At 44.7% G+C, this 25,453-nt stretch overlaps 1 protein-coding gene across 1 annotated transcript in view; it reads right to left on the reverse strand.

The window, feature by feature from the left end:
• LOC144686457 (collagen alpha-3(VI) chain-like) overlaps positions 1-25,453 on the reverse strand; it is a 254,671-nt gene that overhangs the window by 178,312 nt on the left and 50,906 nt on the right. The window contains exons 6-7 of the mRNA XM_078551696.1: positions 13,147-13,746; positions 10,114-10,686 (exon numbers count right to left, since the gene is read on the reverse strand). Of these exons, the coding sequence (XP_078407822.1) occupies positions 10,114-10,686; positions 13,147-13,746 (1,173 nt within the window). The remainder of the gene's footprint in view (positions 1-10,113; positions 10,687-13,146; positions 13,747-25,453) is intronic.

A 25,453-nucleotide genomic window follows, 5' to 3' on the forward strand; every position in this document is an offset into this window, starting at 1 on the left:
CTTCAAAAGCCAATTCTTTGGTGAACACTTACTGAAGTAAAACGAAAATGAAACTTCACATTGCAGCTATTTCATTGGTGCTGGCACTGGACATCACAGTCCTTTTGCAAAATAACTCTACTTGAGCCCATGCCGCAATGGACGGCAGCAGGAGGCTAAGAATGGGAGAGGTGGCAAAAACAAGGTCTTCTCACTCCTGCACTGACCCTTACACTCCATTACTACAATTTAAGTACTGCCACCTCCTTTTGGTCATACTGTGGGCCTACAGTACTCTGTTGAGAAGTAAGAGAAATTATCGAGTTTCTGCGAGCTCCACTGCAGCATCATGTCTAGTGCTCAACTTTTCATTAATGTCTAACATAGGAGCAGCCAGGGCAGGCAGCCAAGCAAAGGGCACAGTACAACAGCAGAGAAAATGCCACAATTTTACAGAGCATGGCTTACCAACCTCCATAATTAAATAGAGCAAAGAAAAAAGAATGCTGGGCACAAAATCTATTTAAAAAGGTCACTTAGTGCCAGTGCCACTGCATAAGTAACGAGTGCCAACAGTCTCGTGCCAAAACTGTACGCTACTTTTTCTAAGCCAAGGCACTGAATTGAATGAATATATCTGTTGAAGTTTGCAAAGCAACATGGACAGCAATGATTGTACTCTGGATTTTGGAAAAAAAATAGAAAATTCAAAATTGAATGGCCCTATCTTGATGCAACATTGTTTTGCTATTAAATGTAATGAATTCCCCAGATCACCTGTCAACTATATGGCACATGATGAATGCATGCATGTAACTTTGTCTGATATTACAAAGGTGCCCCATGGGTGCGTAAATGAACCTGTGCCATTAAAATGGAATGCAGTCATTATATTCAGAGAGAAAACAGGGATAGAAGGTGTCTGTGCTGGAGGTTATCATGCAAAAGGTGATAAAGTTGTCATACAGCATTGTTTGTGAAGCACATCTTTTTATCCAATCCTCTCAAGGAGATTCTCAAATGATGTGTTTTGCCTATATTCTGCGGTCGGGGGTGGGGTTGGTGGATGACATGTATGTGAAGGATAGACAGGGTCAACAATAGCTAAGCTAAGGTTCATCCTTAAATGCTGTCCAATTCTCCTTTGTTCCATCTGTCCTCATCTTCTTCCATTTCCATGATAATGGCATGCAAAGATATCTAGATTCTATGTTTCTACATAGATGCTAGAACTGCCCCAAAAAAGCCCTCACTGCATTTGGGGAGGGGTGGGTCAAAACCTTTCAATAGCCTCACACTCAAGAAGCCAATCCAGCTCTGTAGAAAAACTACCAACAAAGTGAAAAAAATAGTTTCCAATTGCAATTAAAACTTTCTGTTCTTCAGACTCACAATTCCTCACTTTTACTAGTCTCAACCTAGCCTTAGAATTTGTAATTTAATTTACCCAGACTGCACTGCAAGTTTAAAAGGAGGAAAGTTAAAGCTGCAGCACAATTGGGGCCTCATTGTAATATGTGGAGATGAACTCATTGGGGTTTGTTGGAAAAATTGCCTAACACCAGAGGCAATTCGAGCAGATATATTTTGAGGTGGAAAACGTAAATGGCTTCTGCCTCACTTTGCTACCAATGAAGGTTACTTGCTTTAGTTTATTGTGAAATTATGAGTGAGGAAATTATAGGCCATTATCTATATCCATAGCATGAACAGATAGAGAGCTGGTCATACTATTCAACTTCCCAAATTTATGAAAATATATGGAAAGTCTTCCTTTTTATGGTGCTGTATCATGTCTTCACAAATATTTCAAAGCACTTCACATACAATGAATTACCAAGAATGAGACCATGTAGGGAACCATGGCAGCAATGGTAAACAGATAGATAAATATCACTGCGATTATTCACTTGCTTTATAAAATGTATTGGTGAAATTTAGGATCCAGAGCAAAAGGCTGAACTTTATTCAAACCCATCCAATTATGGTTTATAACAATAGGCTAAAATGTTATACAGGGATTAATGTTATCATTACCAATGTTAAAATTATTCAAATGTTTAAGAAGTATTAACGAAACAATGCTTTCCTAACCTTGAGCAAACTTTTTGTAGATAGTGATTATTTTCTCTTGGTTTAATTGTTTTAAGGGTGATTCCAAATTTTGTTGTATAGTTTCAATAAACTGTAAATCATGTACCCTGAAAACAAAGTGGGGAGACAGTGAAATCTGGCGGAGTTCATCTTCATCAGCATCCTTGGATCCGATACTGAATGGTGCTACACCAGCGCCTTTCAGTGCCACTGCCACTTGTGTAATAACATCGGCAGACTTGCTAGCAGTAAGAACTGGTGAACTGGTGATGTTTTCATGCCCAACTCCAGTCTCACAACTTATAAAGAGTTTCTACTCACTCTTTACCTGATTCATCTTCTTAATTCTGCAGCCCTAATTATAAAATGGATCTATAGATATAGCTCTTGGGCGAAAGGGATCAAAGATATGGGGAGAAAGCGGAAGCAGGCTTTTGAGTTGGATGATCAGCCATGATCATGATGAATGGCGGAGCAGGCTCGAATGGCCTACTCCTGCTCCTATTTTCTATGCTTCTGTGTTTACTCCCTATTGTGGCAGGGTAATGCTTAATTCTTAGGCATAACACGAAGGAAATGGGGACAGAGCCATTTTGCGTCGTCACCAGTCTTACAGTGCTGCCCTCAGTTTGCCAACAGTTCTCCAAATAGGTGAGACAGGGCAGGTGCAGGCCTACTGTTAATGACCCAGGAGGATATGTTCCCAGCCCTCCTGTCTCATTTTCATCTGAATAATATCATGAGTGCCAAACCTACAGGCCTCCTAAAAAAGAGGTCACAGAGTTCGTACCAGAAGTCTCCACAGATTGGATAGCCAGCACAATCCTGAAAACACCATAGTAACAGCAGGTAAAATTATTCCTAGCACCAGCTTCCAAAATCTTTAGACTTGTAGAGGTGAGAAGGACCCAGTGTTAGCAGCCAGCAATTTAACTGGAGGTCTTGCTTGCAAGCCTGTAGCTGTTCTCCTGCTTTCATTCCCTGTTTCCCAACACAAGCCTTCTTCAGGATTTGTGCTTGTACATGGTAAGCACCCACACCTTGCTAATGGCGTGGGCCTGGAAATTTTGGGTGCAATGTTGAGAGGGAGGAATGGGAGGTGAAAGGAAAGTCAGCCCTCATATATATTCTTCTATGTTGTTTCTATTCAGTCCTACACTCTTCCTGCCTCTCTATTTGAATAAAATTTTCAAGATTTTATCTAGCACACATTTTTTGAAACTGTTACACATTTTGGGAGCCAGAGCATTAATTCAGTTGACTTATTGGCATGGCTGTGCAGTTTACCAGTTAAAAGAATCGATGCAAGACCTCAGTCTCTGAGGTTTGATGAGGCTGGAGAGAATAAAGCCAAGATGTCTTGACTACATTAGCCAGAGGACGATTTGGTTGGGATCATTGTCTTTACATGGGCTGTTTTGACTGACTGTTCAAGAAGGGGCCAGAGACTATATGGTATCCCAAGTTCCAGCTGACTTTTGCTCTGTCCAAAAAATAATTCTGTCAAGGCTTCCTTTCCGTTGTCTATTTTAGCCTTGTCCTGAATTAAGTTCCTCACTACAGCGTTTATCCCACCCTACAGTCTGACATACAAGGGGTATTGTAAAAATACCCCAATGAATCTTTAGTGCCACATTTCTACATATGAGAGCTCTCTATTTCTGCATGGAACAGTGTCCATCAATTGACAAACTAAAGAAATTGTGAAAAATAATCTTGCTTAATAGTTACCACAAGGGAACTTTTCGCTGATTCATTCCCCAGGGCAATGCCTTGACCTATCAGAGTCAAGCTGCCTGGTTTAAATTTCAAACAATGTTTGGCAGTTAACTGTCAGTCACCATCAACTGGTGCATTCTCCATGGAAACGTCTCGACCAACCAAAGTCCACTTGCCAACCAATCAGCACTCTCTTCTCACACAGTATAAATATGTTGTTTCCTCTGACCTTGGTATTCTTGCGAATGTGCAAGAGGAAAGCCTCAACAAAAAAGTCCCTTTTTCAGCAATACTCAAAAATTACTTCCTTTTCTAATCCTGTGCTCCACTCATGGTACAGAGCATCAATCAGTTTGGATATATCTAAAAACATAGTCATGGAAACACAGAGAGTCCCATTATTTCACATTGTGCATCCAATGGTCTTTTCTGTCAACTTTTTAAAATATAAAGTTAGTTTTTTCTTAAATTTAAAAACATAGGGGTGGAATTGTTCAGCAGTATTAGCGGACAATATGATGGGAAGGCCAAAAATCAGTTTCACGGCATCGTGAAACCAGTTTGCAATCGTCCGCTCCACCTGTCAATGGCGAGCCGTGTTTCCCACCATTGGATCTTGGGAACTTCATTGTAATGCATCTGCATATCATTAAAATTCCAGCTCACCAGAATCATCCCGCCACGCTGGATCATCCGAGCACGTTGGCATGATTGCACGCCAACGTGTTTCACAACAGCATATATGAGGCATGCACCTGGCAAGCTACACTTCGAGGGGAACTGGGAGGTGACTGCACAGTAACGTTGCACAGCGCTTGTGAGGGTGGCCTGTTGGACTTCAAGGTTGAAGACGACGGCACAGGCAAGTTGCTTTTTCCCAGCTGGCTGACAGTGCGGTGCCGGGGAAAGGGCTGCACTGCAGGTGAGGCGACTTGGGGGGGGCAAGGTCTGCCCTGCGTTTGAGGTGACTTGGGGATGGGGGGCAGGGAGGAAAGGCTGCCCTGTGGTTATGGCGAATTAGGGGGCAGGGGGGCAGGGGCTGCACTGCTGTTGAGGCGAGTTATTAGGGGGCAGGGGATGCACTGTGGGTGAGGTGACTTGGGGGGGGTGGCAAGGGCTGCACAGCGGTTGATAGTAGTACACAAGCACGTGCGGGTTGGGGGTGGGGGTTGGAGGGAAGGGGCCACTCATTCGGGAAACCTTGTATAAAGCAACCATTCCTCCACCGGTGAGAGAGCTCAGACGCAGCCATACTGACATGCTTGGAATTGGGCCTCTAGCCTATCTGCCCACTCAAGCAACGCAGAGGCATAAAAGTGCCACCCAGTGCTCCTGAACTTTTCACCCCTCTGCCACAGACCACAAGCTAATGAGTGTTTTAGTGGAGTGCAGAGCAATTAGATGACTGGGCACATTGTACAATCTCCTTGCTAAAGCTGGACATGAAACAGTCATTGGTAGAGGCGCTCACAGCCCCTTGCAATGTCATCATTCAGGGATGGGCCAGTCTCCTCCATGGTTCAAGCTAATAGTGCAGCCTTGCAGTGTGGGTTAGGAGAATGCCTGCACCTGGACTGAGAGCACAGCATGCAGTCCAGTGGGCAAAACTGCCACCAATTGGTCAGGTGGAGTGGGGCAGAGGTGGGTGCAGTCCCAGGCAGCGCTCTAAACTCTGGCCATCCAAGTGGTGGCCAGCACTCTCTGGGATGTGTTAAAGGGCCTTCAGGCTTAACCAAGAGAGGTTCTTAGAACACCCAAGCTAACCCAGACGTCTCTCTCTTTCATCCTATTGGAGGAGTACATCAGAAGCCTGGAGCCTCATGACTTACAGAGAGCAGAGATGAAGGGGAAGAGAACAATGGAGGCACCTGGCTGGGCAGAGGAAGGAGCAGCACACTCTGGAAGAAGGGGCAGCTGGGACTCCTGAAGATGCCGCTGAAGAGCCACAGTGAGCCATCACTGATCAGCGGCTAGCTAGACACAGGGTCTATAGATGCCACCTTTCATTCCTGCAGATGGCTAAGACTGCGCATGTCCAGGGAACTGTTCAGTCACATCTGCCACATGCTGCAGGATTTTGCGCCACGGGGACATGGAGGACATCCACTGCCAGTGGCTGTGAAAGTGTCTGCAGGATTCAATTTTTATGTCAGTGGCTCCTTTCAGGGCTCCACAGGTGACCTGTGTGGGATCTTGCAAGCCTCCACCCACAAATGCATCCATGAGGTCATGGACGCCATCTTCGTGAACGCACACAACTTTCGCCCATGACCAGGATAGCCAGGAGGCAAGAGCGTTGGGATTTGTCCTGATCTCAGATTTTTCACAGGTGCAGGGTGCCATCGATTGCACTCACTCAGATTTTTATGACAACAAGTGGTCAACTATGTCAACCGCAAGGGCTTCCATTCATTGAATATTCAGCTGGTGTGCGACCACCACAAACCCATCCTGCAGGTCTGCACATGGTTCCCAGGGAATGTCCAAGACTCCTACATTCTCAGTCTCAGATTCCTGATATCTTACAGGGTCCACAGAGGCTGCAAGGATGGCTCCTCAGGGACAAGGGCTACCCACAGAGGATGTGGCTGATGACAACTGTGCGGCAGCCTCAAACTTCAGGAGAGAGAAGGTACAACAAGGCTAAAGCTGCAACTCGCACCTTGGTCGAGTAAACCATTGGAATGCTGAAAATAAGGTTCCAGTGCCTGGACTAGTCTGGTGGAGCCCTGCAATATAATCCACAGATGGTGTCATGCATTGTCGTCGCCTGCTGCAGTCTTTACAAACTGGCGCTGCAATGGGGAGAGGAGCTGGCTGAGGAGGAGATGAAGAACTGGACGTCTCCTCCAATGAGGAGGATGTCGACAGAGATGAGGGTGAAGAGGTCCTCGAAGGCGAGGATGATGGCGATGAGGCCATCGTACTGGCCAGACGAAGCAGGCGCGTTCAGGTGGCCCTCATAGCCAAAACATTCGTGGAGGATGATGACAACATCCAGTGAGGAGACACCATAGATCCTCACATTGCATCTGTGAACGTTTGACTCCAGTCTGGCTTATGGCAACACACATATTCTCTGTGATATGGCTCCTGTCATGGAGACACAGCAGAGGCCCTAACAGTCACTTGATTCCAGGAGGATGATGATGACACACAGTGAGGACACGCCATAGATCTTCACATAGCCTCTGAGAATGTCTGACTCCTGTCTGGCCAAGGGCAGCTCACTTGCGCTCTGTGATCAGGGTCATATTATAGAGACGCAGCCATGAAACTTTAAATGCACCTGATCCTTTGTTAGTCATCAGCACGGGAGCCCTTCAGGAGCACAGCGTCACTGGTCACAGATGCTGACAAGCTGGGGGGCTAGCCCCACCTTAAAGATGCTGAGAGCACACAGAGAGAATGACAGAACTCTGTGATGCCTGCCCACAACATTCTGGCAGCAATGAACAGCACCATCGAGGTGCAGGCATCAATAATGAGTCCAGCGAGTGTGAAGCCAGACCATCATTTTGGTCTGAAGGCTGCACAAAGCACAGGGAAGAAGCCCTGGACGGAGACACCTGCCTTTACCTTATGCAGGAACCAAGGTTTTACACATGAACACTGCTCATCAGAACAAGGAGCCATAGGCAGGGAGACATACTTGGGAGTTTATTTACAATTGTGAATATTATGTACAAGTGATTAACACCTGTGCCGAGGCTGTGCAACTATATCTTCTTAACCTTCCTAGCCCTGCCGCTACATCTTGGTGCTCCCCCAACATCCACAGTGGAAGAAGAGGCAGCCTGCTGACTGCTACATCCTGATTGTGATGACCTTGACGGGTGTCCTATGGAGGGCTGAGACCTGGAGGGCAGAGGGGTCCTCCTGTGTGGCTGTGTCCCCCTCCTCAGCCTGTGGAGCAGGAGCTGTTGGGGTCACAGGAAGTGGGGATTCAGATGGGCCGGACACTCCCAGAGTCACCTGGGTGGATGGCCCCGGGGTGTGCACCTACTGATTCTCCACCCAATGGGTGCGCAAGGGCCCCTGGCTGGCTCCTTGAGGAGAAGGGGAAGCTGGAGTGAGATCAAGCTGCCCCGCACCCCTCTCACATTCAAACTGCTGGAGGCCAACCATGACATCAGCGATGGAGTTCCTGCACAGCAGCACATGCCCAATGTCCTGGACCAAGGTTTCCATCACAGTTGCCACCCTACAAGTGTTGACCTTGGTGTGTTGGCATGCCGGCGCTATCACTTCAGATTGAAGGCAGACTGTCTCCTCCATTGTGCTTTGCAATCTGAGGAGTGCAGTGGACATCCCTCCATGGTGTTCCCAAGCCTGACTTTGCAGCTCCAGTAACAGAGGTAAGACCGAGTTCGGAGGCTCCTCATCTGACTCAGACTCAGCAGATTTCTGGCCTCCAGCAGTCTTCCGACTGCCGGAAACCTGGGAAGTCCCTGCCGCATCCTGCTGTGGATCAGACAGTGCGATATGCTCACCAGATTGTAATGCCAAGGCTGCTCCAGAACTAGGTCCCACCAACGTATGTGTCGCTGCACTAGTGCAGGGTGTGGGTGAATGCTGTTATGGGTCTTCAATGAGGGTGCCTTCAGATTCTTCTTCTGATATGTCTTTGAGGCTTAGTTGGAGGCCCTGGGTCATGGACTCCCTCAACTGTTTCCCAGATGTGCCTGCGAAAGCAAGGAGAGATCATTAGTGCATGGCAGTGGCCTGTGAAACAGGACACTTCACTCACAGCATGGTTGCCTGATGGATGTTGCACTGCTGGATCCTCACTTGGTAGAGCACCATTAACATCACCGTCAGCACAGGAACGGTCCAGATCTTCGCCGGCCAACTATATGACTCTATTTTCAAAGTCGGTAAGGACCTTGATTTCAGGCATTCCTCCATCAGTCTGTGACCTCCCCCCTCTTGTTGTGTGCCAGCTTGTCCTGCATGAATAGAGATGGAGAGAGTGTAAGCAGGACGCCTGCCATGCCAGATGATAAGTATGCCTGGCATGTGTGGGTGGTGAGTGGTCCCAAGGATGCGATGAGGACAATGAAGGTGTGTGAGTGAGAGTGAATAGTGATATCCCTTGAACTGGCAGTGAATGAGATCTGTGTGGATGTGTGATGGGTTTGTGAGTGTGTGAGTTGAGAGTGATGAGAAGAGTGATCTACCTTGGCAGAACGGAGATCATTCATCCTCTTTTGGCATTGGATGCTTGTCCACTTTTGTAGGGTGTTGGCACTGACCACCACTGCCAGCACCTCCCATGCTGGATTGGTGATGCTGCCGGCCCTCCTGCGGCCAGAGCGGGGATAGAGGACATCTGGTGGACCTCCACAGTGTCCAAAAGGCGCTTGAGGGACACGTCATTAAACTGGGAGGCTGCGGTGTTAGAACCATAGAACCACAGAAAAGTTACAGCACAGAAGGAGGCCATTCAGCCCACCTTGTCCATGCCAGCCCGAGGACACCCAGGTGCCCTTTCTAATCCCACCTTCCTGCACCTGGCCTATAGCCCTGCAGCTTACAGCACTTTAGGTGCAGATCCAGGTACTTTTTAAAAGAGTCTAAAGTTTCTGTCTCTACCACCAACTTGGGCAGTGAATTCCAGACACCCACTACCCTCTGCGTAAAAAGGTTCTTCCTCAACTCCCCCCTACACCTTCTGCCACTTATCTTGAATCTATGTCCCCTGGTTCTAGAATTCTTCATCAAGGGAAACAATTTTATCCTGTCCACTCTATCTATTCCCCTCATAATTTTGTACACCTCAATCAAGCCACCTCTCAGCCTTCTTTGTACCAGGGAAAATAACCCCAACCTATCCAATCTCTCCTCGTAGCTATACTTTTCTAACCCTGGCAAAATTCTTGTAAACCTCCTCTACACTCTCTCCAGAGCTATTACATCCTTCCTATAATGGGGCAAGTCTCCGTTGCAGCAGTCCTGGGGTGGAAGTACTGAGAGGTGTGTGCGGGGCTACACTTTAAATATGGCGCCCAGTGTGAAAAAGTGGCGAGATGATACCATGGCGGTCGAATCGGAGGCTACCCGCCATCAAAATGGCGTGTTTCCCGGGAATGCACGATTAAGGAGGCGGGATTGGGATGATACAGCATGAAAAGGCACCATTGCGGCTGGTGGGAAACGTCATGTTTCCCGCCCACTACCGCACTTAGCGCAAATCTGGGGCAATTCCGCCCATAGATGAAAGGCTGAACTTGAAAGTTGATGGGAGTAGGAAACTTTCATCTCACATCAATTTCTTAAGCAATTTAGTTGAATAAAATGCAATTTGTTAAAAATTGTTACCTTCAATTGGTTTCTCAAAAATAATCACTGTTCTCATTTTGGATAAGAGCTCCTGTTGAATAGTTGATAGATCTTGGAAGTCTTTCATTGTTAAAACAAAAGTTGGATCATGTACTATCTTATGTAGCTCTGATGTGTCTGCATTTTTAGCTCCAATGGCAATGGGCACAATACCCGCCTGTTTCACTTCATCTGCTGCTCTTTGAACGTCATCTCTGGATTTCCCAGCAGTAATGAGCACTAGGATTTGTGTAGCCCCAGCTTCTCTGCTCCCTGCAGATGCACTGAAGACCTTCTTTGCAACAAAATCCAATGCAGCAGCAGTATTGAGGGGTCTTCCTGCTTTCTGTCGGAGGTTTTTTATTGTTTCCAAAACCTCATCGTTAGATGAATAAGCATCAAGACCAAATTCAAGTTTTGGGCTAACACTGTATTGTACCACAGCAACTTTATCTTTGTCAGGTCCAATATTGAGCTCCTGGATTACTTTCAAAAGAAACTCACGGACTTGAGGAAATGATCTTCCCATTCCAGGAGAACCATCGATTAGGAAGACAATATCTCTCTTCATGGCTACAACATTTTAAAAAAATGATGCAAATATCATGAAAAGTTACAAGCAGAAAAGCACAAATAAAATTCAGTCAAAATATAGATTAATGAAAATATTATTTACAAAAAAACCAGAAATCTGAACCTACAGAAAGTAGAAAGGATTCAGGTTTGATTGTGCACATGGACTTGGTTAAGACTGCCCAAACTCATCTCACTTACAGCCAACAGGCAGAGGAAAAATGGAGAAGGCCACTGTCTAATACAGTGCATTATCAATTTCCTATATATATAAGGCAGAACTCCAGTTGCCTTGATCATGGTGTGTTAAATGCTAAACAATTTATATTAACAAAGTGTGACAGAGAAAGTGTGATGGGGAAAATGTTGCAGCAAGTTAATGTGTGGTACCTACAGGAAATGTGGACTATACACTTGCCAACCAATCAGCACACTCTTCACATACAGTATAAATTGTTGTCTTCCCCCATATAGGTATACTTGCAAAGTGTCCTGAAGAGTGCAAGGCAAAAAGTTCCAAATGTCTTTCTTTCAGCACTACAAAAAATATTTGCTTCAAAAGTCTTGCACATGGCAGCCTTTCCAATAAGTGTCACGCTAACTTAAAATAACACTTTCCTGATAACATCCCTGTTATCATAAAGCAACATATCCTCTGTATTACAAAATAAGAAAGAAAACCAATTGTTTGGAAAGCAATATTTGCACACTGTTTAGAATATCTATAACCTCTAATTTCCCGAAACAGTCATGCGTCAGAAAGCAGAAAGGATGTCTGCTCCTTGTTTTCAAGGAAACAGAGTAATTACATCTTGTGGCCTTAACGTGACAGATGCCTAGACTTTAGCATTAGAAAAACATAGTTGTGTGTTACATGGCTGAATGATCTCTTTATAAATAGCTTATTCCTGCTTTATGATTAACTGTGCTATAGAAAATACATTAGGATATCTATGACATTACGGCCTGGATTTTTGCAGAGTCATGGAGACTCCATGGAGTTTCCAAAATGGTGGGCAGGACCCTGATCCAGAAATCCCACCCCTACATCTGACAGATCCCATTTTTGCCAACAGGGAAAAAGGGTCAGGAAGTGATTCACACAAGAGGGAAACCCAAACTCAGCAAGGCCATTTGAACTCAGTGCTGAGTTCAGACAGATCCCATTTTCACTGTAGCAAGGGTTTTAACCCGCAATGTGGGAATTACCAATTTTTAGAGTAGACATAAACACTCTTGAAGAGTGGGTAAGGTCTGTCGAACTGTCAGGCTATGAAGTTATTTAAACCCCTAGCCCTATAAAAATTAAAAAGCAGCCTGTCTGTGCCAGTGAGAGATAATAAAAACTTAAACTGTGAAGTTATTTATAACCCAGCACTTGAAAGATAACTTTAAAAGCCAGGCTGCCTGTGTTATTGAGAATTGAAATAAAATCTGTTCTAACAGTTGTGAAAGCTGTTTGTTGACATTACCCCAAGGGCTATTAATGCTTGACTACTTTCCACAGTCTATCATTATCACAGCAGAGGGTCCTAAGTGCACAGTTTGACTGACAGCTCTAAGAGGTTATTAAATGATGTCTTTGCTGTGGGGTTATAAATACAAATCTGTTTGTTTTATAAGGGATTGGGTACGTTAGGGGATTTAAATGTTTTGAATGGGCTTTCATGAATAGGATTCTTAAAAATTATAGTAAAGGCTGTAATACATGTTTAGACCTTTAGTTTATTTTATCTCAACACAGCTCCTGAGGTCTGCCCATGGTGAATTCTGGGTGCATTGGCATAAAGGGTTTAAGGGCAAAGGGTGGTGTACGGGTTGGCATTAGTTGGCACGGGGCTGTAAGGGACCACAGGGTTGGCATGAGTTGGCATTAAGTTGGCATGTGGATGATAATGGACCATGGGGTGGGGGACATGGTTTGGCATGAGCTGGCATTGATGGGGCATGGGGCCTGGTGTGTGTGGGTGACAGGGTGTGAGAGATAAGGGATACAGGGCCGAATATTTAACAAAACAACTGGGATAAAGTCCCAGAGAACAGAGGCGGGCCTTTTAACCAGCCCTGTCTCAGCACTTGGCAGCCCTCTGATCTGTATCCGGGGGCAGTGGACCCTACTTCATCCTGCACCCACCCAGCCTACAGTGAAGATTCCAGCATTCAAGTGAGTTTCTCCCGAGGTGGGTGTGGCAAGCCGGCAGATTTCCCGACTCCTGCTATACGAGAGCCTTAGAAAAAGAAAGTCAGGGTATGAAGCCAACAAGCAAAATTTGCCATACTTTCAAAATCGTGGCTTTTTTTTAATTAATACCACACGGTCCACAGGTCATGTTTGAGAAACGGTATTGAGCTCACAGTCAAAAACTACAACTGTTCCCCAGTACATGTGAGCAATACCAACAGCTAGCACCCTCAATGATGTGAAAAATAAGTACACATTTTTGAATAAACAACAAATACCTGTAGGTACTTCAGTGATTCCTCCATAAACAACTCTTTTGGCAGATAACGTCACTGGTTCCCGGATCCCTTCCAGGGCATTAAAATCATTTACTCGATAAGCCAGATTTTCATTGAATGCAATGCGCTCTAGCTCTGGTGCTTCTGCTTTATTGATTCCAATAGCAATGGTGAGAATGCGTCCTCGTGCCAGGGCTTCTGCAGATGGTCTAACATCATCTTGAGACTTTCCAGCTGTAACAACTAGTAATATTTGGGGAACACCATCCTCTATCCTACTTCCAGTAGATTTGATGAACATGTTTCTCAATACATAGTCCAATGCTGCACCAGTATTAAGAGTCGTACCGCCTTTCACACGAAGCCCATTTAGATGGGTCCTAAGTTCATCCTTTCTCGAGTAGCTGTTTAGATAGAACTCAGCTCTTGCATCATCACTGTACTGTACCACAGCTACTTGTATTTTGTCAACTCCGATGCTGAAGGATTCAATTATGCTTCTGATGAAGTCATGGAGAACAGGGAAATATGCATTCCCAACATTAACTGATCCATCAATAAGGAATACAATGTCTCGCTTGTTCACTACTTCTGTTACAACTGGAAAAGAAAGCACAGTGTAATCCGCAGCATTTCGGACAAAGTGATTAGAAAAAGATTAATTCTCACTGCAAGGTAGCAGTTTATTAACCGGCTACAAAATATGTTTTACATTGTAGAAGACATAAAGGGTTGATTTTATGAAACTGAGCTTCCAGTGCTTTCATTCATCAGGAGCTCATACTGAGAAGTCACAGGCAGGCCACCTATCATTTTCCATCAATTAAAATGAGCAAACAAAAATTTGAGAAAACATTGCTGGGGGAAGCTCTGACAGGAGAACATCTTGTGAAATCAGCTGTTTTATTACATCTTTTAAAGACATGGACATCATCAGGCAGTTTTCGTCAATTGCTAGTTTTTTGTTGAGATCCACCATGATTGTTATAATACTTGGTATTGTAGCATGATGGGATGCAGCTCTGCATTTTACATAGATTCAAAAAGAACGTATAGCACAGAAATAGGCTATTCAGTCTAACTGGTCCAACTTGATTCGCACAAGCCTTCTTCATATAACACTATCAACATATCCTTATATTCCTTTTGCCCTCCTGTGTTTATCAATATTTCCCTGAATACATTTATGCCATTTGCCCGCAACTACTCCTTCTCATTCTCACCACACTCTGGGTAAAGAGGTTTCTCTCCTGAATTTTCTGTTGGATTTGTTTGTGACCATCTGTATAAATTACAATTTATGACATAGTGAACACAAGATTTTAAATGTGTAAAGGTGCGAAGTGTCATTTCACTGGTATCTCATCGTATTACCTTGTTTTTGTTTCCACTTGTTGAAGAGGCAGAAACAGAAAGGAAACAGCAATGAATGTCAGCTCCCAGCAATATCCCACAGCCATTAGGCCACATGACATACTTAGCAGGAGGTTCGCCAAGGTCCACTAGCGAGAGGGGAAATCAACTCCCATTGGTCCATGGAGTACAGGTGCCTTTAGCTACTGTGTTAGGAGTTTAGTTATATAGGGTGGGATCTTCCGGTCCCACCAGCAGTGGGAAGCTTGGCAGGTGGGGGAGCTTAGTTTGGCATGAGGCCAAAAATCAGTTTCCTGACAGCGGGATGAACTTTAGAAATTATGTTCTCAGGACTTTAAAGGCGGGTCGAGCTTCCAGACGAACAGTATGGGGAAGCCCTTTTGCATGCATTAGCATGTCGTGCATGCTCATTAAAAGGCCAACTCACCAGAATTAAGTTGCCCCTCAAAATTAAGTTCCCCGCTAGTGAGAAATTAGAAGTTCGCTTTTATGACTGCACATAAGTGGTGTGCACCTGGTGAGGTAAATTTCTTCCATGATTGACAATGAGTTGCTTGAGACCAGGTTGTTGCAGTGCAAGCTGCATGGAGGACGACCAAGGAAGGAAGGAAGAGTGGGGAAGTCTGGAGCAGTGGCCGGGCAAAGATGGAAGGGATAGTGCAGGCTGTATAAATATGGCAGCTGGACCTTCGACCCCATGAGGTAATGGCAGGGATGGTGAATTCCTGCCACGAGATTCTCCGTGCTCCTAATGAATGTATATATAAGCTAACAGCGCAAGCTCGCACATGGCCAGCCATCTCGCTGCCCAGCGGAAATCACTCTCGCTTCCACTCCCACTACTAGACTTAGACTCTAGAATGGAAGATTCCAACTGTAGTGTTTAATTGGTGCTGTTAAAATCATTATGGGGCTAATATGAACTGAGTAATTAGTTTCTAAGATAAGGGGTTGTAATGCTCTTCCCAGCCATTTTTCCCTAAAGAAGCATTACTGTCTGCTTATGCATTGCATATTTTAAAAAATGAAGTGGCATGGAATGTTATTAATCTTTAATGACAGCATTACAAATTTTCCTCTCCTGTTTTTCGAACAATTGTGTGAGAAACCTGGTAACGATGGGCCTGTTAGACTAACATCATTGATAGGAAAAGTTTTACAGGCAATAATTCAGGAAAAAATATGGGTTGATAAATGAAAGCCAGGCAAATTGTGTTTGACTAACTTGTTTGAGTCCTAAAGTGATGGACATGCTTGGTGATGGTGGTATATAAGCTTTTAAAAGGAGCTAAATAAATTATGCAGTGGTGCCCTCCTGCAAGACTGATGTTGGGACCACTGCTCTCTTTGATATATAGCCCCGACAAAGTCAATGGAGTTTCCTGGGATTCCTGGGATGGCAGGATTATCGTATGAGGAGAGATTGGGCCGACTAAGCCGATATTTACTGGAGTTTAGAAGAATCAGAGGGGACCTCATTGAAATGTTTAAAATTCTGACAGGGCTGGACAGACTGGTTGCAGGGATGATGTTTCCTCTGGCTGGGGAGGCTAGAACAATGGGTCACAGTCTCAGGATATGGGGTAGACCATTTAGGACTGAAATGAGGAGAAACTTCTTCACTCAGAGGGTGGGTGTGCTTGTGGAATTCTCCACCACAGAAGGCTGTGGAGGCCAAGTCACTGAATATATTTAAGAAAGGAATAGATAGATTTCTAGACTCTAGAGGTGTCAAGGGGTATGGGGAGAGTATGGGCATTGAGATAGAAGATCAGCCATGATCATATTGAATGGTAGAGCAGGCTTGAAGGGCCGAATGACCTACTCCTGCTTTTATTTTCTACGTTTCTATGGCCAGAATCTTCTGTTCAGCGTGCAGGGATGGGCCCTGCACACCGATGCATAAAATGACGCGTGGTGATGCCACCGCGCGTCATTCTGATCTTCCGTTCAGCGGGTGCACACCAGAGTCGGCTGTGTGCCTGCCCAACTGTCAAAGGCTTGTTAAGGCCATTGTTGAACTAATTAACCCTATTGAGAAAGCTGCCCGCCCAACGTTAAGGTTGGTGGGCAGGTGAAGAGCCCAGGCGGCCTTCGCATTTTTCATGAAATGAAAACGTCATCCACGGGTGGGATGAGGTTTCATGAATGTTTCATTAACTAAATAAAAACTTTCATCAAAATTCATGAATATGTCACAGCTCATGTGACACTGTCACATGAGGGGAGATCACAGAATCTCAGAATCTCTCAGTGCAGAAGAGGCCCTTCAGCCCATCGAGTCTGCACTGACACGTGAGAAACACCTGACCTACCTACCTAACCCCATTTATCAACACTTGGCCAATAGCCTTGAATGTTATGACGTGCCAAGTGCTCATCCAGGTACTTTTTAAAGGATGTGAGGCAACCCGCCCCCACCACCCTCCCAGGCAGCGAATTCCAGACCGTCACCACCCTCTGGGTAAAAACATTTTTCCTCACATCCCCACTAAACCTCCTGCCCCTCACCTTGAAGACCCCTCGTGACCGACCCTTCAGCTAAGGGGATCAGCTGCTCCTTCATGCCCCTCATAATCTTGTACACCTCAATCGGGTCGCCCCTCAGTCTTCTCTGCTCCAATGAAAACAACCCAAGTCTATCCAACCTCTCTTCATAACTTAAATGTTTCATCCTAGGCAACATCCTGGTGAATCTCCTCTGCACCCCCTCCAGTGCAATCACATCCTTCCTATAATGTGGCGACAAGAACTACACACAGTACTCCAGCTGTGGCCTCACCCAGGTTCTATACAACTCCAACATGATCTCCTTACTTTTGTAATCTATGCCTCGATTGATAAAGGCAAGTGTCCCAAATGCCTTTTTCACCACCCCACTAACATGCCCCTCCGCCTTCAGAGATTTATGGACACACACGTCAAGGTCCCTTTTTCCCCCAGAACTTCCTAGTGTCATGCTGTTCATTGAATACTTCCTTGTCAAATTACTCCTTCTAAAGTGCATCATCTCACACTTTTCAGGGTTAAATTCCATCTGCCACTTATCTGCCCATTTGACCATCCCGTCTATATCTTCCTGTACCCCAAGACACTCAACCTCACTGTTAACCACCCGGCCAATCTTTGTGTCATCCGCAACCTTACCAATCCTACCCCCCACATAGTCATCTATGTCGTTTATATAAATGATGAATAATAGGGAACCCAGCACAGATCCCTGCGGTATGCCACTGGACACTGGCTTCCAGTCACTAAAGCATCCTTCTGTCATCACCCTCTGCCTCCTACAACTAAGCCAATTTTGAATCCACCTTATCAAATTACCCTGTATCCCATGTGCTTTTGCCTTTTTTATAAGTCTCCCATGTGGGACCTTGTGAAAGGCTTTGCTGAAATCCATATAAACTATATCAACTGCACATGTCTGAATAATTTTTTTTTTTTATTTATTGCAAGTTTAACACTGAAGTTAATCTCCCTGAGGCAGCTCTGAGGCCCCGACTCTCCATCCTCCCCCGCCCGCACAGGTAACACTGAGTGCTTCTGGGTGCGCGTCAAGCTGGCCGGGCCTTAATTGGCTTGCCCATGCAAAACAGCTGCGTGTAGCTGATCGCGGGCGACGATCAGCTCTGCGCTTGCTCCCGAACGGCTGGCCCGATGGGGAGAAAATTCTAATCTGTGTTTTGAACGGTTCACCGCATTTCACAGCCCCACCCCCACCGCGGGGATAAGTTCTGGAGTTACCCAGGAGTTAGACTAGGACTTTTCAGTCTAACACTTCTTGGGTAACAATGCGGTAAATACGTCGGAACTTTCTGATGTCTCCAACTTTAACTCTGAGCTGGAGACTTTTGTTGAGGGTCCTGGGTAGCTGGTGAATTGCCCATCGCAAGTTCAAGCTTCCCAGGTAATTGTCTTGGAAGTCAGTGTGTCAGGATTTCTATGGCATCCTGAAGCGCATCTTGGGTTGTATGACAATCCAGAGACTGGAAGATCTGGGCCAAAGTTAGCATGAAAGCACAGTAAAAAATAGGAAGGTAAATGGCATGTTGGCCTTTATTGCAAGGGGATTGTAGTATAAGAATAAGGAAGTCTTGCTACATTTGTATAGGGCTTTGGTGAGATGACACCTGGAGCATTGTGCGCAGTTTTGGTCTGCATATCTAAAGAAGGATATACTTGCCTTGGAGGCAATACAGTGAGGATTCACTAGATTGATCTCTGGGATTATCCTTCAATGCAAATTAATCACTTTACACTTCTCTGTATTAAATATCATTTGCCTTGTGTCTGCCCATTTCATTAGTCGTTCTATGGCCTCCTTGAACCTGTTATTATCCTCACTGTTTGTAACCTTTCCAAGTTTCATGTCATCAAAAAATTTTGAAACTATGGGTGGAATTTTACAGCGCCTGAGTAACTCCAGAACTGACTCCCCCAGTCACCTACACTAACCCCTCGATTCCTTCCTCAACTCTGATTACACCCCTCTGACCCTAACTACACCCCTCCTGGCCCCCAACTACCCCACTGAGCTCCCCGGCTACCCCCAACACAACCACCCCTCCCAACGTGACCCGAATACCCCCCCTAAGTCCCCTGATCAACCCCCTGACCTGACCCAACTACCCCTCTAGCCACGGTAACCCCTGACCACCCGCTGTAAAGAATATATCTTTTTACTTCTGTGGAATGTTGTAAAGAACATATCTTTTCATTTCTGTTGGACTGTGGATTAAAATTACAATGGCTGCAGGTTAAAAGGCATGCCCACTGGAACAGTGTGAGGGATATATACAATGTTGTTGTCCTGGAACAGAGTGTACCATGAAAGACAAGATGGTGCTGAGGAGGAGTCTGGTCTAATGGGGAACTGTCTGGCAACAATGTTTTAATTGGCTCCTGACCCAGGTGACCAGGGTTTGTGCGAGATCAATGCAGCAGAATAGCTCCTAGCCTGAAAGGGAAAAGACCTAAAACCTCCCTCTCCGGTGTGTGGAAGATTCCAGTAATTCCACAATAGTAGCTAGCTTGCTTTTTCTCCTCATATCTCTATAACCTGCTCTCTCTCTGAAAACCCCTGGCAAAAGGCAAACGGGAAAATCACCATTAGAGACATTGAAAAGCAAGTGCTCAACCAGTGAACCAAACACTGAAAGTGCTGGAAGACCACCTCGTGTCATCAACAAGAAATGAGAGGAATTTGGAAGACATCGATCACAATCAACCCATCGTATCCTGTACTCCGGAATTGGTGCTATTGAATTGTTTTATCCAACCCTTAAAATCCATCTTTTTGTGTGTCTTGTATGTGTGTGAAAGAGATTTAAGAAGGGGTAGAATTTAGGTTATAGAGTTAGAAATTAGCAGTTCATATTTCTTTCTTTTGCCACTGCTTAATGACAGTTTGTTCAATAAACAGTTATTTACTTATTAAGTTTACAAACCTGGTGCTCGTATTCTGTTAACCTAAATTAAACAGTTAGGTAGAATTGGGGCAATCTGGTGGTTTGATCAAACTTTTTCCACATATGTCGCGGCTCAGGAAGCAGTGGGGCTTGATATTGCAGCACACTATCCCCAGTCAGTCGTGACACCGCTGACCAGATCTGACCACTTCCTACCACCCACCTACTTGACTACCTCCCATTACCCGATTATTTACTACCATACCTTTTAGTTTATTTACCCAATCCACCTTAGCCATCCTCTCATCCCGATGTAATTGGCATGGTTTAAGTTGAAGATATTTGTCTGGGACTGGTGTACGTCGCTTTAAAACTTAATATGGAATTCAACTGTATTATGATCCAGGGCAACTATATCTGCAGTAAATGTCTGCAGCTTGATGAAATTCGGTTCAGAGTTGATGAGCTGGACTCTGTGATGCATCAGGGAGGGGGAAAGTTATCTGGACGCTTTGTTCCAGGACAAAGTCACAACTCCTAGGGTAGGAACTTCAGATTTGGTTTTTTGGTCAGGGACAGGAGGATGTGACTGTAAGAGAGGCAGGTATGGAGATTGAGAAGGTAGCACTGAAGGAGCCTCAACACTTGCACTTGTCCAGCAGGGTCAATGTTCTTGCAGCTTGTGTAGACAACAGCAGAGACTGCAGGGAGGATGAGCAAACTGACCACAGCAACGTCATCCATAGGGCCATTCAAGGGGGGAGTAAAAAGGAATGTAGTTGTGGTAGGGAATAGTATAGCTAGGGGGATAGACACTGTTCTCTGCAGCCAAGTCCAGAAGGCTGTGTTGCCTGCCTGGTGCTAGGGTAAATACATCTCCTTGGGGCTAGAGAGGAACTTGGAGTGGGAAAGGAAGGATCGAGTTGTCATGGGTTGACCAACAACATAGGTAGGACTCAGTAGAGATCCTGCTGAGGCAATATGAGCAGCCAGGTGCTAAATTAAAAAGCAAAGCCACAAAGGTAATAATCCCTGGACTATTGCCTATACCATGAGCAAATTGGCAGAGAGTTGGATGCATGCCTCAAAGGTTGGTGTGGGAGAAATGGGTTTTGATTCATGGGACACTGGTACCAGCACTGGGGAAAAAGAGAGCTGTATCATTAGGATGGCATTCACCTGAACTGTGGTAGCACCAGTGTACTGGCGAATTGTATAACTAAGGCGGTAGAGAAGGTTTCAAACTAAATAGTGGGAGAGAAGGTTAAATGTGGGGGAGGGGAAGGCATGGGAGGAGATTGGGAAAGTTGAAGAGAAACGACAAAGCAATAATGCAAGGTAACAATACGGGAGATGATAGCCAGAGTGGAGGACAGAGTGTACAGACATAAGAGTGCAGCAGCAAATAAGATTGGAGTAGGGAAAAATAGTAAAAACGACAGAATTAAAGGCTGTTTATCCCAATTCATGCAGCATTCATAACAAGACAGATGAATTGAAAGCACAAATAGAAATAAATGAGAACCATTACAGAGGCTTGGTTGCAAAGTGACCACAGCTGGGACCTGAATATTCAAGGACAGGAAGAAAAGTGGGATAACTCTGTTAATCAAGAATGAGATCAGTATAGTGGCAAGAAACAATCTTGGTTCAGAGGATCAGGATGTACAGTCAGTTTGGGTGGAGGTAGGAAATAGCAAATGAAAGAAGTCGCCAGTAGGCCCCCCCTGACCATAGCTACACCTATTGGACAGAGTATAAATCAAAAAATAATAAGGGCTTGTAAGAAATGTACTGCAATAATCATGGGAGATTTAAATCTTCACATAGATAGATGAAATAAATTCATAAAGATGAGTTTACCTTTGTTACAAGTTCTAATTATTTCTTGCTTATTGCTCTGTTCGACAGGTTAACTCCTGCCATGGGCCTATTAACTACTCCCACCAGTGTTTTCTGACCCATGGCATTCCTAATCTCCACCCATACTGATCACTTCACGATCTTCTGAGCCAAGATCCTTTTTCATTAACTTATTTAATCCTTTACAATTAAGGCTACCCCTCTATCTTTTCCATTCTATCTTTTTGAAATACTATGTGGCCTGGAATATTTATTTCCCAACTTTGGACACCTTGTAGCCATATATCTGTAATAGTATTAGACCTAAACCATTTATCTCTATTTGTTCTGCGAATTCATCCACTTTATTCCAAATGCTTTGTGCATTCAGATAAAAAGCTTTTCATTTCTTCATACAAACATATAAACATAAGAATTAGAATCAGGAGTAGGCCATATTGGGACCCAAACCTTGCTCCGCCATTTGATCAGGTCATGGCTGATCTTATTGTGGTTTCAGCTCTACTTTCCTGTCTAACCCCTATAACCTTTGACAGCTTGTCACTCAAGAATCTAATAATTCAGCTTTAAAAATATTAAATTACCCAGCCTGTACTGCTCTCTGGGGAAAAGAATTCCACAGACTAATGACCCTCTGAGAGAAAAAAAATTCTCCTAATCTCTGTCTTAAATTGGGGATCCCTTATTTTTAAACTTTGTCCCCTTGTTCTAGTTTTTGCCATAAGGTCTAACATCCACCTTGTCAAGTCCCCTCAGGATCTTATATGTTTCAATATGATTACCTCTCATTCTTCTAAAACCCAGTGGATGCAGGCCCAACGTGTCCAACATTTCCTCATAAGATAACCCCTTCATCCCAAGGATCAGTTGTGTGAGCCTCCTCTGAACTACGTCTAATGCAATTATATCCTTTCTTAAGTAAGGAGATCAAAACTGAACATAGTACTACAGAAGTAGTCTCACCAATGCCCTGTACAACTGTGGCAAAGCATCCCTACTTTTATATTCCATTCCCCTTGCAGTAAATGACAACATTCAATTTGCCTTCCTAATAACTTGCTGTACTTGCATACTAATTTTTTGTGATTCATGTATCAGGACACCCAGATCCGTCTGTACTGCAGAGTTCTGCAGTCTCTCTCCATGAAATATGCTGCTTTTCAATTCTTCCTGCCAAAGTGGACAAGTTCACATTTTTCCACATTATACTCCATCTGCCAATTTTTTGCCCACTCACTAACTACATCCCTTGCAGTCTCCTTATGTCTTCTTCACAACTTACTCTCCTACCCATCTTTGTGTCATCAGCACATTTAGCAACCATACCTTCAGTTCCTTCATCCAAGTCATTGATATAGATTGTAAATAGCTGGGGCTCTAGCACTAAACCCAGCCTGTCAACCTGAAAATGTCCCATTTATCCCTACTCTCTGTTTCCTGTTAGCTAACCAATTCTCTATCCATGCTAATATGTTGCGCCCCCCCCACCCCCCCCAATCCCCACACCATGAGCTCTTATTTTGCATCATAACCTTTGATGTGGCACTGTATCCAGTGTTGCTGAAAATATTAGGATGACCGTACTTCCCTATGCTATGCCCCTTCGGAACATGTAGCTCACCCTCATCCTGTTATCTGCCATGATGAGCAAGCTGCAGATGGTGTGATCATATTTACATATGAACAAAGAGCAGAAGTAGGCCATTCGGACCCTCGAGCCTGCTTCACCATTCAATAAGATCATGGCTGGCCTGATAGTAACCTCAAATCTGCATCGTGCCTACCCCCGATAACCTATCACCCCCTTGCTTACCAAGAATCTATCCACCTCTGCCTTACAAATATTCAAAGACTCTGCTTCCACCACCTTTTCAGGAAGAGAGATCCAAAGACTCACGAACCACGACTCATAAACATGGACAGTTTGTTTCCCACCCCATCCTTCTTCCATCACTGCAATCTTCCCCTTCTGTTTTCCTGCTTTAAGTCTCCAAGAACTACCACCTGTCCATCTCAACAGCCCAACAAGGAAGAGAGAGTGCAAGAGTACAACACTGCTGAAGAAGCCCCATCACTTGATCTGACACTTGCCACTGGCTGAGATATTGGCATTGTAGGCAACTAAGAGTGGTGAGCCAGCTGCAACCAGGCCAGAGGGAAAGGATTGTTTATTTGCCAGCTCACCGCTGGGCAGGACTGTAGATGAGTTCTGCTACCGGGACTCAAATATGAACTTTGATGGGATGGCATACAGAAGAATGATGAGGCTGCATTTTGAGATGTTAGGTGCACTGGCTTGTCTGCCAGACAGCCTCCTGTCACTATCAAGGAGCCTGGAGGAGTCCGTCTCCAACTTGGCAGAGGGCATTGTACAGAAATTTCCCTCTTTGCAGAATCTTCTCCATCTTCCTGTCTTAGTGCAGTCCCAATGGCACCACCACTGCTGTCACCATACCTGTTGCAACCTTTGTGTGCAAGAACTACCACCTGTCCATCTCAACAGCCCAACAAGGAAGAGAGAGTGCAAGAGCACAACACTGCTGAAGAAGCCCCATCACTTGATCTGACACTTGCCACTAGCTGAGATATTGGCATTATAGGCAACTAAGAGTGGTGAGCCAGCTGCAACCAGGCTCCTCCTCCGCCCTCCTTGTGTGGAAGTAGCAATACTCCCTGGCAAATCTAGAATGTTACCACAACACCTCCAAAAATGCCATGGAGTACTTCCAGACACCTTGCAGTAGCAGAAATTCTTAAAAATTATCTTACCTGCAATTTGGGTGGCTGGCCATTTAAGGAATGCTACTACAGGGACCATCTTGCAAATTAATGCAGGTTATTTGCTGAGTGACTGATCTATTTGTTTTCTGGACCTGTGTGGCCCAAATTGATTATTCTGGCATAGCATCAGTCAGTGAGCTGTGCAATATCAGGAGCAGACACTCATAACCTTTGCAAGAGGATGTGTTGTGTAGGTCATGTTGGAAGCAGCTGGTGCTGCAGCATGCCTCAGCAAAACAGCACCTGGCTCAGTAGTGGAGGTGATACTACAGAGTGAATTTCTCCTCCATTGTTCTTAATAACTTCAATGTCACTTTGGTTTTATAAATAAAGATATAATGTACAAAAGCATGAAAGTTATGGTAAACCTTTGTAAAATGCAGGTTAGGTCCCAGCCTGAGTATTGTGACCAATCCTGAGCACCACGCTTTAGAAAAGTTGTTAAGACTTCAGAAAGAGAGGTGAGGAGATTTACTAGAATGGTACCAGGTATGAAAAACTTGGAGGTATTCAAAATCATGAACAGCTTTAATAGAGCAAATAGGAAGAAACAGTTTCTAATGGCAGAAGCATCAGTAACCAGAGGAGACAGATTTACGGTAATCAGCAAAAGATCAAAGGAGATGTGAGGAACTTAAAAAAAACATTGAATTATCATCTGGAATACATGCCTAACACTTTCAAAAGGGAATTAGGTAAGTACTTAAACAGGAGAAAATTGCAGGACCATTGGGAAAGAGCAGAGGAGTGAGAGTCAGCACGGACACAATAGGCTGAATGGCCCCCTTCTGCGCTGTATCACTTCATGGTTTTCTGATTTAGATGTGCACTTTTCAGCAAGTCAGACTGAATACAAATCAGGATTGGACATCTTGCTG

The sequence above is a fragment of the Cetorhinus maximus genome, chromosome 11 (genome assembly GCF_964194155.1).
Source record: "Cetorhinus maximus chromosome 11, sCetMax3.hap1.1, whole genome shotgun sequence".
NCBI lineage: Eukaryota > Metazoa > Chordata > Chondrichthyes > Lamniformes > Cetorhinidae > Cetorhinus > Cetorhinus maximus.